The sequence below is a fragment of the Motacilla alba genome, chromosome 4 (assembly GCF_015832195.1).
Source record: "Motacilla alba alba isolate MOTALB_02 chromosome 4, Motacilla_alba_V1.0_pri, whole genome shotgun sequence".
In the NCBI taxonomy this organism is placed as follows: domain Eukaryota; kingdom Metazoa; phylum Chordata; class Aves; order Passeriformes; family Motacillidae; genus Motacilla; species Motacilla alba.
This window is the reverse complement of record NC_052019.1, coordinates 70551704-70570270: the sequence shown is the minus strand read 5'-3', so window position 1 is coordinate 70570270 and position 18567 is coordinate 70551704. Positions and strand designations below refer to the sequence as shown.

The 18567-nt window shown below is 43.3% G+C and overlaps 1 protein-coding gene across 1 annotated transcript; it reads right to left on the bottom strand.

Moving 5' to 3' along the window:
* Positions 1-982: 982 nt before the first annotated feature.
* Positions 983-18520, bottom strand: ZGRF1 (zinc finger GRF-type containing 1). Its single transcript, XM_038134987.1, has 27 exons — positions 18405-18520; positions 17377-17494; positions 17188-17268; positions 17019-17075; positions 16122-16307; positions 14642-15304; positions 12106-12204; positions 11235-11340; positions 11054-11154; positions 10711-10855; positions 9303-9958; positions 8142-8280; positions 7533-7717; positions 7227-7414; positions 6536-6675; positions 6313-6459; positions 5625-5739; positions 5251-5507; positions 4630-4789; positions 3957-4034; positions 3663-3810; positions 3265-3392; positions 2882-3005; positions 2438-2614; positions 2189-2323; positions 1828-2089; positions 983-1397 (listed from the first exon to the last, which is right to left on the bottom strand). The coding sequence occupies exons 2-27, from the start codon at positions 17395-17397 to the stop codon at positions 1282-1284; spliced, it is 4614 nt and encodes a 1537-aa protein (XP_037990915.1). The 5' UTR covers positions 17398-17494; positions 18405-18520; the 3' UTR covers positions 983-1281.
* Between the last annotated feature and the right edge of the window lie 47 nt (positions 18521-18567).

Sequence of the window (18567 nt, the reverse complement as noted above, 5' to 3'; positions counted from 1 at the left end):
GAAAACACAGAGTGAACCATATGGCCGGGGTGGCTCGAGTTGGCTGCATTTTCCCTCAGACAAAGAAGGGATTGAGAGTTGAAGGAAAGGAGAAAAAAACCCAACTTTCCGGCTGATGAAGCTGTTGTCTGGAGGCAATGATCCCAAATCTCAAGGCTTTATTCCAGGCTCCGACTGAGACGTGATATGTCATATGATTAGCATCTTTCATATTTACAAGAGTAGTGCGGGCTGCCAGTCTTTAGAGAAAGGCGAGAGAAAGAAGGGGCATATGCTGAAATGGATTTAGCATTTGAAAGAGAGAAAAGAGAGCGGATAAATACACTTAAACGAGGATTTAGTTTTACTCCCGTTGAGTTCTAATGGCTTGTTGATTGAGATTTTAGGGAGCCGGGACAGAGGTGTCAGCAGTAATTTAAAAGCGCCATTCAGCCCTCCCCCGGCGGAAGGAGCCGGCGCTGCCCCCTCAGGGCGGAGCGGTGCTGCGGCCGCGGCGGCGGGCAGGCGGGAGGGGCGCAGCACCGCGGCGGCCGCTCCCTCCGCCGCGCGCGCGGCGCCATCTGGCGGCGGCAGGAGGCGCGGGAGGCCTGAGGCAGCCGGCACCGGGAAAACCGGGAAGCGGAGCGGGAATTCCCGGTGAGTCGGGCACCCGCCACCACGGACACCGCCGCAGCACTGCTCACAAGCACCGTCCAGCCCAGCCTCGAACACTCACGGGCATGGCGCAGCCACGGCTCCTCGGGGCAAGCTGTGCCAGTGCCTGACTGGTACTCCCATGGAAGAATTTATCTCTCATATCCCAGCTAAACCCATTCCCCCTTGCCCTGTCACAAGTCTCTCTCCAGCTCTCTTGGAGCCCTCATAGGCCCTGGATGGTGCTCAAGGTTTTCCCAAAGCTGTGGAAGGGGTATTTTAATTGTTACAGCCAAGCTCCTTCCTGGATGTCACCTACCTGTAAATATGGGAGGTGACACAATTGTTCTAAAATACCATGGTGTTTTAGCCCAAAGAACAGTGAAATACCACTAATATCATTAACTACACTGCAAGCATAAAAGGATTCCACTTCTCAAGCAGAAAAAGTCACTCTATTAATAGTTATCAACCAAATAAAGTCACTTTAATAATTTTTAGTCTATGACCACAAGGTCAAGCAGAAGTATCAGTGCACTGAGAGCCAAACAAAAATATCCCACATTAAATAAATAGGAGATTACAAATTACCAGAGCTATTGCTATAGACAAACAGTTAATATTTTGTTCATAAAATCAAAACATATTTTATTTTTCCTTTTTCTTACGCCGTTCTTCTTCCTCCCAGTTCTCCAAGTAAGACTTGAGAATGTCATTTAGCTGCTGCTCACACTGGCTTGCATGTTGTAAGCCATTTTCCCATCCTAAAAGCAGCAATAAACAGCATAATTACATCTCTCTCCACAGCATCCTTCACGGAATCAGCCCCTGGCAGTGCCAACATCTATTTCCCCAAGAGTATTGGCTGGCTGTGATGTTTCTGCTTGGAAAACGGCCCTGTGGAGTTCAGTCCCCAACGAGATGCTTTCTTTGGTGTCAGCCAAGCAGGTAAAGTTGCAAAGTGTAAATGTGCAACTTGCACTTTCTTGCCTTTTCTTGCAATGTATTAGATTTTCTGCGTAATATTAAACACTGGAGTTTATATGCAATGACTATAGTGGTTGCTCTAGTGTACATACCATATATTTCCTATCTTATAATACAGTATATCCCCACTGTAAGGTGTATTGTACAGAGTCTAATTAAAGATAATGAGGTGCAAGGTTTGAAAAACCCCAGCAAAGAAGCTCTTACCTCTGCAGTGGTGAATGACTCTCCCCCACAGCCTGTTCCTGCTCAGACAGGGCAGGCTCCCCACAATCAGCAGGTGCCTCTTGGCCCTCGTCAGTGCCACGTTCATCCTCCTCTCCGAGTCTATGAACCCGAGGTGCCTGGTCCTGACACAGGACAGCACGATGATTTCCCTCTCGGCACCTTGGAACGCGTCCACCGTGGACACCTGGACAGGCTTGACTTCAAAAGCCTCCGAGTGAACCCCACTGAGCAAATGCTGGATCTGGGGGCAAAGAAGCAGGGAAGGGGGATGAGTTTGGCTACTCAGAGTACATTTAGGAAACGGCTTTATCGATTTTTGTTATTGATTTACGATACAAACCTTATACATTTGTGATTTATAGAGGGTAATCACGCCGATATCAGCTCCTTCTATTCCGCTTGCAATCAGAGCCTGGATGAGCTTGACTGTAAAATGAGCTTCTGCCATGTTGTAAAAGCTGTTGTCTCTTTCAATCTGGGAAGAGTGAAAAGGATTCCCGAATGAGCTCTCAGCAACAAGGCAAAAAGGGATGGAACGGAGGAAAAACGACAATATTGACTTGTTACGTAAGAAGGACGAGCAACTCACTTGCTCCACGCCATGGACGCTGTAAAAGCAGAGCGTTGGAAGCCACTCCAGTAAAGGAGCCCTGTCCCCCTCAGAGATGCCATCGATGAGGTCCCCGCTGTAGAAGAGCTCGTTGGCGATGGCACTGAGGGCAGGGTGACAGCGGTACTGCGTCCGGAGAAGAATGGGGTCGTGTCCCTGCAGAACGAGGACACGGGGATTAGGGCTGGGAAGAGCTCACCTAGATGGAGCTCGGAGCAAGCTGGGCTAGTGGGAGCTGTCCCTGTCTGTGGTGGGGGTGACCCTGGAGGTCCCTTCCAACCCAACCCATTCTGTGATTTTGTGATGTTTTGCAGTGCCGAAACCCTGATCCTCTGACACCTGGACCAGAATTCCCCTAGCGACTTCAGGGCACTTACAATCCCACTCTCCACCTTTTCCAAACCTGTGTTCAGCTGCACCCACCATTAAGCAGAGCCGGTCAAACAGAGTCTGCTCCAATCCCTGCTCATGAACACTCTCAGATCCTTGAATAGTTGGTGGCAGTTGCTTGGGGTCTCCAACAAGGACGAGCTTTTCACACTGAAACCTAAATAAGAATGGGAAAAAATGCATGTTAAAGTGTTCATAACCAAAGGGTGTGCTGTGTTTCTGTATCACACTGCTTCCCATCAGCCTCCCTTCTCCACCCCAGGTTAATAACACCTAACCCAAGGACAGGCCTCCATTGAAAATCCCTCTTCTCGCTCGCTAGGGCGAGACCTCGGGGTTCGTGCGCTCCCAAAGGTGCGGAGCAAGGCACCGCTCGGAGCTTGTGTCCCTGCTGAGGCCCCTCAGGAGCGCTGTACCTGGCGATGGGGAGCAGAGAAGCAGGCTCAGTCATCTGGCTGCACTCATCCAGCACCACCACAGGAAATCGGAGCGCGTTCAGGCAAGGGAAGGGGCAGGCAGCACACGTCACTCCGACCACTTTCACCTGCCGTCAACGAGGAGAAAACGGGCAGGCAACAAGTGAACATCATCCCACAGTTCATCTCTGGGCAGCACCTAACTAGAGCAGGAGAATACACCTAAATTTATTTCTACAAACAGCACACTAAGCTATACCTGTGCAATCAAACCTAACATTCTCTTTATATTTCAAAACCAGGAGTTGTGAATTATTAATTCCCAGTTTCCACGTGCTGGGCCCTGTGGATAAGACACAGCAAACCCCTGCTTTCCCATCCTATCTCTTGGACTGTACCTGTTGCAGAATAGTTTTATTGGTCCCCAGTTTATGCTGCTCAATGCTCTTCCTGACATATATTTTCTCAGCTGGAGTCAAATCTTCTTTCAGGAGAGCAAGCAGCTCTTTCAGCTGCTCGTTTTCATTTCCTGAGCCTGCATGTAAACTTGAAAGATTTGGTAACATACATTACCATCACTTAAAATAGCAGTGCTTGGAAAAATAAACACACTTTATGCATAACAGCAATTTACAGCAATGTGTTTATTAACATACCCCAAATCCTTCAGATCCCTCAAAGAGGTCTCTTACCTATGGGGAAGAATTGCTTTCGTGATTTTCCTTACACTTCCCACTCTTATAAAATCCTCGAATCCAAGATCGAGCAGTCTAGCAAGAAAAAGAGATGATAAACATTACAGAAAGGGAAAAAAGAAATCTTGAAAACCTTAGAAGTGGTTTCAAAAGACACATCAGAACACTGAGGAACAAAAACTTCGGTGATTAAGGTGATGCAGTACCTCACTAATTCAACAAAATCAAAATCAATTACCTCATCATGATTTAATGCCTTGATGATTCCCCTCTCATAGTCTTCCATATATATCTTCCCTTCCTTTTTCCTTCCACACCATGTGTTGATTTCACGCTAAATTTTCTCAAATATGATCCTCTCTGCTCCTCCTTCCCCTACTGCTACATCCCAAAGATTCCTGAGCAGTACTACTTTGCCCTGATGGATTTTAACAGTATATTTGATGAGAGCAGAGCCTAAAGTAGTCTTCTGTAAATGTTTTATGTAGTTTTCACTCCTGTAACCGTGCAAAAGAGCCGAGGTACTATTAAAACCCATGTGTGGCACTTCTTAGGGAAAGAAATGAATATTTTTGACGTGTTTTACAGGAAATACCAACACAATTATCACTACAGTGTAAGTGCATTACTGGTTTTGGAAGAAGAATCCATAGAAGCCTCAGCAACCCACCCCAGCAGTATCCTGTCCACAGCAACGTTGGTGGAAGAAGCAATGAGGAGCTTCCATGGAGTTGCCCTCGGACCCTCCGTAGCTTCACTGCTCTCAAAGAGCTGCACGAGGAACAAGATCACCACAGACAGCAAGTAGCTCTTGCCAGCTCCAAAAACACCTGGTGTTTTGGAAGAAAAAGCCCAAGTTACAAGTGAGAATTTCCTAGAAAGTTGGAATCAATTGCTTTAACTTCAGTTATGCTGTGATTCCTCTAAAAACATTGCATGGGCTTGCTTACACTTAGGGAAAAAAAAAGCTAATACATGACAAAAAGTGGTTTTAATATGAAAAGAAGAAAAAAGCTGAAGACATTAAATAACTGTGATTTTGTGTATAGATATTTCCAGGCAAAACCTCGTATGCTTCAATGAAATCCTGGAAAAGGCAGAATGAAAATTTAAGATAATTTAAATTTAACTTAAAGGGGCAAAAGCACTGTGCTGACAGAAGGGGTGTATTAATGCCATGGTCAGTGTCAGAGGGGCTGATTCTGGCATTCCCTATTGATGGCATTTCCCAATAATCAGCATCTGTGCAAAGATACAAAAGCAGCAAATGTCACAATTCTTGGCTGTGTACCGCGGATGATTGTGATGGGGAAGCTCTGACGTTCCTCCCCTGCTTTGGGGCTTTCACAGGTCATCATCTGAGCAACGTGAATCAGTGATGCTGCTTGGTCTGGGTTCAGGGAGAACCTCTGGATCATCTCCTGAGCCACTCCCATTGCCACTTGAGAGCTCACAGGGCCAGACATCATGGAGCACTTCACACTCATGGCAGGGGGAGTGAATTTCCTCTTGTTGACTCTTTTGGTAGCATTTTCACAATTAAAATTCCTAGGAAAACAAACAATACCCAGAAGTCAGGATGTGATATGATGCAGTTTGTATCTCCTGGTTCTGCTCTTCCTGCTGATACTGGACTGCTGACAGTATCACAGGACAGTAACTCACATTTTCAGGAGATATGGGAGCAGTGGGAACGTGGATGGATTGAAGTGCTCCTCCATGTTCCTTAAGGAGGCCAGCTCACCGCTGGCATTACAAACCAGCAAGGCATGAACACACGCTGCAAGGGCCACAGAAGAACAGAAGGAGAAAGGAATTAATAGAGCAGAAATCTCAAATCAGCTAAAGAAATTAATTTTAAAATGCCAAAAGAGTAATTCACTGATTTTATCTTCTTCATTTACAAAACAAAACAACCCCAAAGCTTTACCTTAATTCAACAGCAAAACCGAGAAACTTTTGCAGAATCACAGACTTAATACACGGCTTTTTATATAAATATAAATTTTCTAGTGAGTTGTTGGAGGTTTCTGCATTTTGTTTTTCAAGGACAGTAAAAACATACTCCTTTTACTTACATTCTGACAGTCAACTTGCATTGTATATCATACTATATAATTTACTACTTCTTTCATATTATTCTCATTTCTTGCCCACCCATTTGGAATTTGCCAGCTACTTTGCAAGTTTAACTGCATTAATTAATGTATTCAAATTATATATTCAAACATACAAGGAAAAAAAAATTCTCTGGTTTGAGAAATTCTCAAATTCTCAGCAACTCATCCTTTGTTGCTGGCTGGATTTCCCCTTGGTTGTTTCCCACAGTTCTGAAAGTTGCTGTGGAACTCACTGTTTGATCTCCAGTTGGAGGGACTGTAGCCTTTCAGTGGTAGCAATTCTATCTCATTGTTGGAGGATGGTCCAAAGAAAGCACTGCTTGCAATGAAAGTATCAACGGGATCAAAGTTCAGAGTCTTGGAAACAACCCAGATGTCATCTGCCAAAAAACCACAGAGTCCTCATCAGCCTCTCCCACTGCCACCTTTTAAATCTGATGTGTAAGATGTGCTCACCTTTGCTGTAGAGAGAAGAATGTTCCTTTCTGCTCAGCTTGAGGTATAATTTGGGTTTGGAGTCACCATCAAAGCTGGCAGGTGTATTCCTAAATTTCTTGAACTTACTGTACCGCTGTGTTGGAATTTCAAAGGCTTTCCTGGGAAATTGTAATTAAAAAAAAAAAGAAAAAAGAAAAAAGGTATGTAAACAAATCGGCACATTTTGAATTCAGCACCTAAAATAAGAAACCTCCACAGACTGGACCAAGTGGGTGTACATCACCTTACATGAACATATTTTAAATACATCTATCTTGACTGCAAAATCCCCTCACATTCAGCCACAATTAGATTGTTTCCTCTACAGTTAAACAGCACAGAATAGCCTTTGAGATGACTTCTGGCATTAAAATTACCATCTTGAAGAGAATAAATCAAATTCTCCCACTGAGGATTAAATGAACAATAATTCAAACGCAGCAGTTCTGACACTAAGCAATTGATAAAGGTGCTGGTCAGCAGCCTTGACTCTTGCTAAAAACAAATACCATTGCTATAAATATTTTCCCTTGACTAATTTAGCTCTTGCATTTCTTTACAGAAAGAAACCTTTACTCTCTAAATATAGAGAAAAAGTGTTAAATCCTGCTGAAACCCTGAGCTACTGGAATATTCATCAACCTTGAATTCACACAGCATTTGAGGATACCTCACCAAAAGCTGGCATTCCTCATAGACAGCAATCTTTTGACTCCTGAGGTATGTCCCAATACTTTTTGTGTCGTGGAGCACTGCACTGGGTCTGGATTTTGTCTGTGTGGGGTTCACATCTTCAATCCACTTGAAAAAGGAGCACTGCTCAGCTTTTGGGGCATCACAGGCATAGAACAAACGACCCTGCAAGGAAAGGGAGGGGGAAAAAAGCCCATGAGCACCAAAACAAGCAAGAAAAAACCAGAAAGCAATGGATACTTTCACCCCCAAAGTGTAAAAGACCACCAGGAATAAACAGCACCTTGTTTTGACCTTCTTTTTTAACCATCACCAGCTTCGCAGGGTGCATGTGGTTGCAGAGTGGGGCACAGCTTCCTTGGCTCTGCCTTGGCCCATCTTTCACTGCAGTGTAAAAGGATATATCCACCTTGGAGAGGGCATTGTGCAGCCTCTGTGCCAACTCAAACAGCATTATGTTCAATTGCTCTTGGTGGGGAAAGGAGAACAACAGAGTCATTAGCACACCCTTAAAATGCTTACACAGCTACACAACATTCAAACAGATTTATTTCCATTGGAAGATTTCCATCCCAAACCAAAATACTTAATCTGAGTCCTAAAAGAAACCATGTGACCAAGTGAAAAAGTCCTAAAAGAAACCAAGTGGAAAAAACACTTATTCCAGGGAAAACAACAACAACAACAACAACAAAAAAGCTTGGGTATCCTTAGGACTGGAAAACAGCCCTGAGGTTACAAAGTTCAACAGAAGTGTACTGTCTTTTTGGTTTGCCTTTCAATTTTGGGTATAGACAGAACATATTTTAGTAGATATATAAAAAAATGAAATGCACCTTGTTGTTTTAATAGGCAATGTTTAAAGTGACAGCATTTCAGAGAGCAGACTTACCTGTCAGAGCAGCTTTAAAAACTTGTTTGTAGTGAGTGTGAGACTGAAACACAGCTGGGATGGAAATCTTTCTTTTAGGAAGATTGGCATGTTTCACTTGATCCACAGGAGGAAAAGACAACTCAGAAATTGTTATGTCCTAAAAAGACCCAGGAAAATAAACCAGTAACAACTGTAAGACCTTGAATGAGACAAATATTGCATATTTGTAAAAATACTAAAAAAAAAAAAAGTTGCAGGTTTGTAAAAAATACTAAAATTTTCCCTAGAGCTTGGGCTGCCATTTGGAATGCCCCATGAGGTTAAAATTTGCTCCTTGCCAAACAGCCTGCATTTATAATGACACATATAATACTTCCAAAGGCTTTACAGTAAATTTTATGTTTTTCAGCACTAGGCATGGGGAAGGAGCACACAAACCCCATTTTCAACAGCATTTTTGCACAGAAATAAATTAATTATAAGTGTCTTCATAAGCTTTTCAAGTCTGATATATGGATTTTACATCTGTATATATTTGTATAAAACCACACACATGTGTATACCCATGTATATATTAAATGAATTAGTTATTTCCTCATCTCCACACAAATACTGTACTGGACAGCTTTAAAGAACTGAAAAACTTAAAAAAAAAAAGAAAAGAGTTTACATTTTATTCAATTTTCAAAACCATCTGACAGCTTTAAAAACCTAACTTGTGGTTGGGTTTGGTGCTTCCCCTCAATTTACTCCATCTGCCTACTGGTCACCAACAGCTGTGCTCAATTTTTAGGTGCTTCTTCAGCGCCATAACTTGACTTTTACACAACTACAACTGAAGGAATGTATAATATTTTGAAGTCTGAGAAGCAAAAATAGGTGTTGATTAAAATGATGCTGACACCACAATTATGGTGCACACAATTTCTTATCAATCACAGATGTCACAACAGCCCAGCAGCTTTTCTTTCATCTTCCTGCCATCAACATTCAGATTAAAAATCTAAATCTGGCACTGAATTAGCTTTGCAAAGGATTAGTCGCAGCACTTAAAAAAATACTTTTTTTGGGGTGACTGTGCAATCCTACTGATCATACATGCAGGAAATCAGATAAATGCAGCCCCTTTGGCCAGAGCAAGGTGCGAGTGTGACAGCCTGTGCTTGAGCAGTTACACACCTGGCCCTCTCCTGTCGCGGCGTGGCAGCTCAGGTGACTCAACACCTTTTGTGTGGCCGCAGCCAAAGGTGTCTGCCTGAAGCGCGGGGAAAGCACCTTCCTGTCTGAAAGCGGATGTGGCTGGCTGCTGTTTGCAGCCCCGGAGCGCTCCCCGGGCGAGCCCCCGGCTGGCAGCAGCGCTGCAGAGCTGGGAGCGCTCGGCTCGGTGGCTCTGCCCTCTCCGGTGTCACCCGGCAGCATTCCCAGGACGCTCCGGGCACAGATGTCATCCTCCTCTTCCCCTTCAGCGCCGTTTTCAGGGATCAAATCGCCCCGAGCACTGCTTTGATACTTCAGCCACTTGCTTTGTCTGGCTTGGGCAGTCACATTAGGGAGCACCGGTGGCACAGATCCCCTTTGTCCATCCTCCGTGTAGTCCCCAAACGTGGAGGTGTCACAATTCCTGTCCTGGGGGCCGGGAGCGCTGCTGGGAAATGCCGACTCACTGCACAAATTGCCTCCTGAAGAGCCCAAAGATGGCTGGAGTCTGTTGTCAGTGGGGTGAAACACGTCAGGAATCTCGTGGGTGGCAGGAAGAGTGACAAAGGGAGCTCGTGTTTTCATGGGCTTCAAAGCTGGCAGGCTGCATTCCCGTGCATAGCTGGATCTCTCCCGGGCTGTGGGGCAAATACAGCTCACAAGCAACCTGGAGCACCTAGGGATGGCACTTCAGGTGTCCAAAGAGGAAGCAATTCTAAATTCTTCCTTCTACAACCTGTCTTCTAGCTGGGAAGCTCTCTGGATTGCAATGTTACACCTAATGATGGATTTTGTGTGATTCTTTTAATTAGTTTTTTTTTTTAATTTCTTGGAAATTAAAATTTTTAATTTTTTTTTGAAATCTCCATGTTCAGAACACATTATGTAGTCACCCTGCTTGTATAAAAGACCATTATTTAAACGTAGTTGTACTTTGGAGGTCATGAATCTGATGTCACTGACAGCTGCCAACTAGAAAACACCCAGCTTAACATCACAAGATAACCCACAAACCTATAAATTAATACTGAACAAGGCAGATAAATAAGCTCTTACTACCAAAAAGCATCCTTTGGGCTAAATTAATTATCATTAGTGACAGAGAGGTGTCAAATGGGACAAGGTCAGAGGACAGCTGAATATGGGAGGAAACTCAAAGGCGGAAAATAAAAATATAGGCATCATTTAGAAGCTTAGCTTACAGCCCTCTTGCCCCCAAACTAGAAGCTGATTTTTCTTTATAAAACTAAGCCCCTCTACTTAGATCTCCTTCAGGAGAATATGATTAGCAGAGTGACTGTCTATCAGAGAGTAAGTGTGCTTCAAGAATCCTCATAGATTTGTCAGCTAAAACACTGCGAGGTGCCAGTAGAAATCTGTAAATTCTTACTGAAAAAGAAATCTGGGAGTTGTGGTTCACTTGGTGAGGTCCCATGTGTGAGGGGTTCCCAGATGTCTCCAACAGTCTCCTCATTTGCCCAAGGTGGAAAAATTGTAGAGTCTGGATCAAGTGGGGAAGTCAGTTCTGGCAAAAGCTACAGGTGAAGAATGAACATGGTGAATGACTGGAAAAAGCCCTGGTTACAGCTCTTTCATCAGTATTCTCTCTCTCATTGTCCTAAACAATGAAATGTCTCTCAGAGTTGAGACAAAACCGCTCCAAAAAGAAGAAATTGCCACGAACACACAGGAAATAAAACCCAAAATATCTGCAAGACACAGGGAATCCTCACCTTGCCAGGCTCCCAGGCAGCCTGCTGTGCTCGTCTCAGCTCAGAGGGTGGGTGTGACATTGCCCACTGTGGCACTTCAGGATGCACATCCAATGCCAGCGCTAGGAAAAACAGTCAAGTGCTGAAGGCATGCAGAAATTTTGAGGCCAATCACTGCCCTTCTCCTTTTACTTGCACTTACAGGACTGATTTATTCCTGGCTCTTCAGTAACATCAGGCTTCATTTGAAAATTTCCTTCTCTGATAATGTCAGCATCATCCTTATGAAGGCTCCTGGAATCTGGAAACTTTATTGAAAAAAAAAAAAAAAAGCATAAGCAAAAACTTGTTAGAAATTCAACTGTTTATCTTCCTTTTTTCAAAGTGCAACTGATCAAGGGAGCAGAAGAAACTAAGTCACATTATATAGTTTTATGGCAAAGGTAAGTAAAAATAATTGGTTTTTATATGGCTGTAGCAGTTGAAAAATGAATTATTTTCCATCCTAAATTGACAGGATACTTCCTTGCACTAAGGTTAGTATGGATAACTGAACAAAAAAAATTTTACCTGTCTCAAGTCATAAAGGTCATAATTCCTTGAAAAGAGCGGTGAGAAAAATGCCTCAGCTGCAAAGTCCATGTTCTGTGGCTGCTGCTGCCATCCGTGCTGGGAGCATGGAGCTCTCAGCAGGACCTCACTAGCTGCTGATCCTTTCACTTGGTACCCTTGGAAGGCTACAGGCTGCACAATGCATGGCAATCGTCACTAACAGCAAGGAAAAACTGCTCTGCAACTATCTGCAGTCAATACAGGCACTTTTCACATCTAAAACAAAAATAACCTGTTGACTCTGCTGAAGAGAAACAAAAAAAAAAACACTGTTTTTTTTTCCCTTGTAATTTGAGTTTTAAACACTCCTGGAAAACTTTAGTAGAGTGAAGTGCACTAAAAAATACTGGAACTGGTTAAAATTTTATTAGGACTTGGTGCAATACATTACAATTAGCAAACCATTGAACTGAAACTTAGGAAACACTGTTAATTCTACTTGAGTTCCTCAGAAATGGTACCTTTGGTTGCCAGCGAGATGGCCCGGGGTCCCTCTGGGCTGCTGCTATTGGTACAAGATATGCCTCTGTCTTCTGTAATAAATTGTCCACACAGTTGGGCTGCACAGGAAAGTACCAAAACCTAATTAGTCTAACATTTTAATTACCATCCAAAGTGAAAATTTAGGCTAAGAAATGTCTTGTAATTACACAAAGGAAACCTTTTTAGTTACAGCTTTTTTATTTGGAAGCCAGGACCATCCCTGACAGGATAAGAAACTGTGTTTGTTTTTCAAACAGAACAGGAAAAAGGGATCTCCAAAATTTTTCTTTAAGCTTTAGACGGATTGAAAAAGAAAAAAGGCTGTTAATAACATTGGATAAAAATCAATGTGAATTATCAAACACAAATAGTTTTCCCAGTGTGTTTCAACCCAAATGCTAAAATTCCAAGGAAAGCCATGTATTTAAAAAGACAGTGGGGAAAAAAAAAGGTGGTAAAAGATGGGGTAGGGAAGGAGAATTACCAGACATATTAATGGGATATTAAACATTACTAAATACTCCACTTTTCATTAAGTTTCTTGTCACATATGAGGCCTCCTGAATATTGTCAAGATGCCATCCTCTATTTATTACCAGCTTCATGAACAATGTCCCTAAGCAATTTCTAGCTCAACCTCTATGGTTCCTAAACCAAGAATTTTATTCCAGGAGCCAGGTGGAAAATGAATTTATCTTGTACAGATAAATATAGGTAGTCAAAAATTGGTTACCATAAGGCCAGGAGAATCAAAGTATGAACAGGAAGATGCCTGTAAACTTTCTGAGTAAGGCATTTCTGTAAACTCTTTTATAGCTACAAGAGATGGAAAAGCACAGTGAGTTACAGTCAGTAGTCTGGGGTTTTTTTTACATGAAAATATCAGAATATTTACAGGTCTTGCAAACCTTAGCCATGCAACAAATTGCACAGTTAGGATTTAACTGAATGAGAGCAAACAGAGACAGACTTGGAGCTCGCAATTTTGCTTTAAACAGTAAAAATTGCACGAGGGAACCTACATACCACATCACTCTAAAAGCATTTCTAAACATGAGGAGAAATGAGAGAAATCAACCAGGTACAGACATACAGAATCCAGTTCCAATAGAGGCTGACCTAACCTTCATCCTTCTCAAGGGGTTCAAGTCCTTCCTCAGAAGTGTCTGTTTCACAGAACATGCCGGTGTTTTCCTCCATCCTTTGCAAGCTCTCTAATGCTGTGCTATGCTGAGTCAAAGCTCTCAGAAGAGCAATATCATTCACCAAACCAGGCAGTCCTGAGGAATTCTCAGCCACTGCTGTGCCTTTCAGGCAATCCACCCCTACTGTCTCTGCTTGGCAGGCTTCAGGAGAAGCAGTTCTGCTCTCTGCATTTTCCAACGCAGTTCTTCCTACTGCTGTTTCCTCTGGAGACGAGTAACCTGCTCCTAAAGGATCTGATTTCTGTGACAAAGCCAGCAGAGGGCTACCTGGTTTCATGTCAGCACTCTTAGTAGCCCAGAAGTGCTCTGAGCCAACATCTGGGGATTCCATGCATCCAAGCTGTGTAACTCCTTCCTCTGTCTTTTTGTCCAAGGCAGAAATTATTCTGCTGGGAGAAACACCTGGAAGGCTTCCAGTGGCCTCAAACAGCCTGGGTGTTTCAGGGTGACATTCATTAACACTGGCGTCCCCAGGCAAGAGGTCAGAGTGCTGCTTTTCTAGCCAGGATGTGCCATTCATGGTGAGTGCTGCACAGCCATCCAGATCCTCCTCTTTGTTTGTGCCTTCAGAACTTGACTGACTCTCACTCATCTCTCTTATGTTGTGTCCATCCCCTCGAAGTTCCACTTGGGTCCTGGTCTGGTTTGCAGCATCTCCTGCAGTTCTCCTGGCATCAGTGTCACAAAGCTGGGCTGGTGGACCCCCCTCTCCATCAGATTTGGGACATTCGACTTCATTTTTGCTGTGTGTCTCTACCTCACAGCAAGAATGAGGCTTCGAGTGAGGGCTCAAGGCTCTTCCTTGTGCTACATCTTCTCCCTGGGAGCCACCTGGGCTCCATGAAGGTGTGTCTCCCTCAGAGAATTCCTTCCCCTCTCTCTCACACACATCTTCATTGTCCATGTCATAAAAATCAAAAGCCTCCATTAGGTTAAAGTTAACCTCCATCAGTTCCCCATCAGGACTACAGCCTGTGCCCTGCAAACTGAGCTCCTCCTTCACAATTCCAGCTTCAGCCAAGGGCACATCCCCCGAGAGCTCCGGGCCACTAGACGCTCCCTCTGAATTTTGTCTCGGATCAAGCTCACTCTGCATCTTCACAGAGCAATTCTCCCTAAGACTGTCAGTCCCTGAATGCCCCCTGTATCCAAAGGGATGGTTTTCAAAGGTAGTTGGACTTGCTGAGAGTGAAATCTCACCTGAGGATGGGACAAACTGACTGTCACTCATTCTACTTACAGCGGACTCAGGTAGGAAGGAACTACTTGTGTTGTAGTCATCCTGTAAATCTTGCCTTAAATTATTTACCTTTTTGTCTTGTCTCTGTCCTGTGACTTCTTCGCCACAAGGCTGTTCAGCTGAATTTGGAAGCGCTAGAACATTCCAGTCCTTTGTATCGTTTACATTTCCCTGCACAAAAGGCAGGTGCTGAGTATCTGGAACGAGTCCTCTGGCAGGGTCACCTGAAAGAGCAGGTAGGACAGGGCTTTTTTTGTCCCACAGAGCTGCATTTTCTGCTGCCTGAAACCCGGCAAGGCAGCCTGTGCCTCCAGATGTTGGCTCTCTGTGTCCTTGCGCTGGTGTAGACCTGAGCAGAGCAATGATCTGTGCGGTGCTCCTGATGTGGTGGGACACAGTGTGCCCAGTGACGAGAGGAGACTCCGGCTTCACACCCAGCTGATGGCACTTCTGCTTCTCTGCCTCCTCCCAGCTGGCACTACAGGGAGCTGAAAGCAGAGAGGACACAGACATGTGCTCTCTGCCACTGTCCCTACGCCCCTCTTCCTGACAGCCCGCAGAGGGATTTGTTTCTGCATCCTTCTTGCGAACCGTGGAAAACAATGGAGAGCTGACGTAAAACTGGGATGGGAAACTGCCTGGGCTCTCCTTAGACGAAGGCAACACTGCTGGTTTTCCTTCATCTTCCACAGCTGCTGTTTTCTTCTCAACTTGGCGTGGCCCTCGGAACCCCTGGGAGAGAAATTTTCAGTTAATCCACGTTTTGTAATCAGATGTTGAAAATGGGGCACGCTGCACTCTGATCAAATGGCCTGAGAAGATATTCTGATCAAATCCACGTGAGGATTCCACAGGGGCACAGAAACAGCCTCGAGCCTCTGTGATTTTTACCGTAGGCACCACCAGTCCTGCTAAACCAAGTTTTCTGAATGTGAAAAAAATACATTCTGGATTACAGCTCAAAAAAAACCCAACAAAACCAAAACAAAAATCCACAAAAACAAACCAACAAACACAAACAAAACCTCCACCCCAAACAAACAAACAACAAAACCAAACAAGCACAAAACAAACAAACAAACAAACACCCCAAAACAAACAAAAAGAAGGGGAAAAAAAGGGGAAGGGGAAAGAAGGAAAAAAGGGGAAGGGGAAAGAAGGAAAAAAGGGGAAGGGGAAAGAAGGAAAAAAGGGGAAGGGGAAAGAAGGAAAAAAGGGGAAGGGGAAAAAAGGAAAAAAGGGGAAGGGGAAAAAAGGAAAAAAGGGGAAGGGGAAAAAAGGAAAAAAGGGGAAGGGGAAAAAAGGAAAAAAGGGGAAGGGGAAAAAAGGAAAAAAGGGGAAGGGGAAAAAAGGAAAAAAGGGGAAGGGGAAAAAAGGAAAAAAGGGGAAGGGGAAAAAAGGAAAAAAGGGGAAGGGGAAAAAAGGAAAAAAGAAGAAAAAAAAGGCAGGAAGAAATTCTGTATATATTTACCATTCATGAAAATATGTGTCCCTTGTGTTTTACAATGCATGGAAACATGAGAGATAAAAATGTGGAACAAAAACACACCGTAAACTTCCTTTTCAAGCCAACAGGGAGGTGTCTTGGGGGCAGAAGAGCAGGTTTGACACCATTTCTACCCACTGTTGGAATTTCTGCTTGCTTTGGCTGCTCTTCAGAGGGCTTTTCACTCACTTTCACTGCTTCGACTGTGATTAAATATCGCTCACTTTCCAAATCATCTCCAGGAGTCACCTGGAAAAGAGAGAGCAGCAGAGGCTACATAATGGTGCTGCCTAAGAAACAATATTACATTGTTTTATTTTTAAAATAATACAGTCTTTTAGAGTAGTTGTATGTAAAAAAATTCAGGTACTTAGTATATCACAGGTGCCACTTAATACTTTAATTTATACATACTGTAATATATGTAAACATCTATAAATATATATAAAATATATTTTATAATATATAAATTATATTTCATATAATATGCTATATGAATTATATAAATATTTAATTACAAATAAAGTAATTATAAATTTATTTATTATTAAAGTTATTATTTATTTATTTTTAAAATATATTTATTTAATTATAAATAAAAATTTGATATATATTTTATATTTTATATAAATTTATATATTTTTATATTTATCTATATTATTTATATCTATTGTAATAAGCAGTAGCACTTAGCTTCAATGATTATTTCATGTACCACTGCAATGCACTGCTTTTACCACAGACGAAGAAAAATTCCATGACACCTTCTGGACAAACAGTAAGATCTATTAATAAATAGAAGCTGTTCTCCCTTTCCATTATCTGCACTGTAGCAGAGTTTTATATCAGCTGCAAGAAAAATGACTCTTTTGGCTACCAAACAAGTGCTTGAAATGCTGCCTCAAAGACAAAGACCAACTTCAACCAGATATAAAAACAACAGCTCCGAAGAAAATGTACCTGAGATTTTATAAAAATACTCTCCAGACATTGTCCTTTATCATCAAACAAGGTAGCCTGCAAAATAAAAATAACATTTCAAATAACCAGTTATTTCACAAATCGGCTGGACTGCCACTGGCAGTAGCAGATGATATTAAATCCACCAGTGTTAAATTTGAATTTTCACCTGATTTCTGGCACTTCTAACCCTCAGAATTCCATCTTGCCATGTTTTTGATTTTTTCATCTTTTGGTGAGTGTATAACACCTGTTTTAAATATGTAAAATATTGAAAAATCAAGAAGTAAGAAAATGTTCAAATATTTCAGTAGCTGCAGTCTTTAAACTTAATTGCACAGTGTTCAAAATCACTCACAGTAAATTCTTGAGAGGCCATTGCTTTGGCACCACAGACATCCAACAGATTATTTCACAAATATCGACATCTTCTGGCAGCCTGAGAGACAGGGAAATGGTCAGGATGCACCAGAGCTCTGAAGGAAAAGTGTGGACGAAAAATGATTATTTTTTTCTCCTCAAAAAAATAAAAGAGAATTAAATGCAAGACAGTATCAAAGCAGTTTGGTAGCACTGCTGTGGGCATTTTAAAGAGAAACCTCAAAAACAATCTAACAGACTGCTGGTTAAAAAAAAAATCTTTTTAATAGACGTCAAGATATTCTCCAGCTTTTAGACGAACTCATTCATTTGAATGAATGGCTGGCAACTCTGGATAGTCTAATCCAAAATTCCTTGAATTAAAACCCCAAAAGTTAACTTGCAGAGAAAAAAACTCAACAAAACAAATCAAAAAGAGCAGAGAAGCTGTTACCGGAATGATTTTGTCCCAGGTGTGGAGCTGGTGATGCATGTTTAGCTCATGCAAAAAATAACTGACTTCCCGCAGAGCCAATCCTCTTTGCATATTTAGACTGTGAGATATTTCAAAATAACTTTCATATTTATTTTCAATGTGCAAATATTTAAAATTAACATTTAAGTAAATTATATATAATATTTAGATGTCATTGTAATTGAACATATTTTATATAAATATGTTGTGGTTCATATTGATCTACATCACGCTTTGGATTGGGGAGAAGCAGTGACGGAAAGGGGAAAGATTCGCGCCGTTTCTTACGGGCGCTTCCAGAGGTGGAAATGCTCGGGCACGTTTGGCGGCCAGAGTTATTCCTTCAGTTCTGGGAGCAGCCGGCCGGACGCGAGCCCTCGGGGAGCTACCGGGGGAACGAGCGCCGCGGGACCCGCCGCTCTCAGAGGCGCCGCCTCCTCACAGCCCAAGGGAGCCACGGCACACCGGCATTCCCGCCAGCGCCGCCTCCCAGGGACATGCCCCGAGGGACCGCAACCCGCCACCCCTCCCGGCGGCCACCCCGCTCCTACCCAGCGGCTCCGGGACGGGCAGCGGGAGAAGCAGCGGGAGAGGCACCGGGATGGCGGAGGCGGCCCCGCCGCCTTTTCCGAACTTCCCGCCGCAGCGCCCCGGAGTGACGTCACCGCGGCCGCGACGCCCCGCCAGGAGGAAGTCACGTGCGCGCAGAGCCCG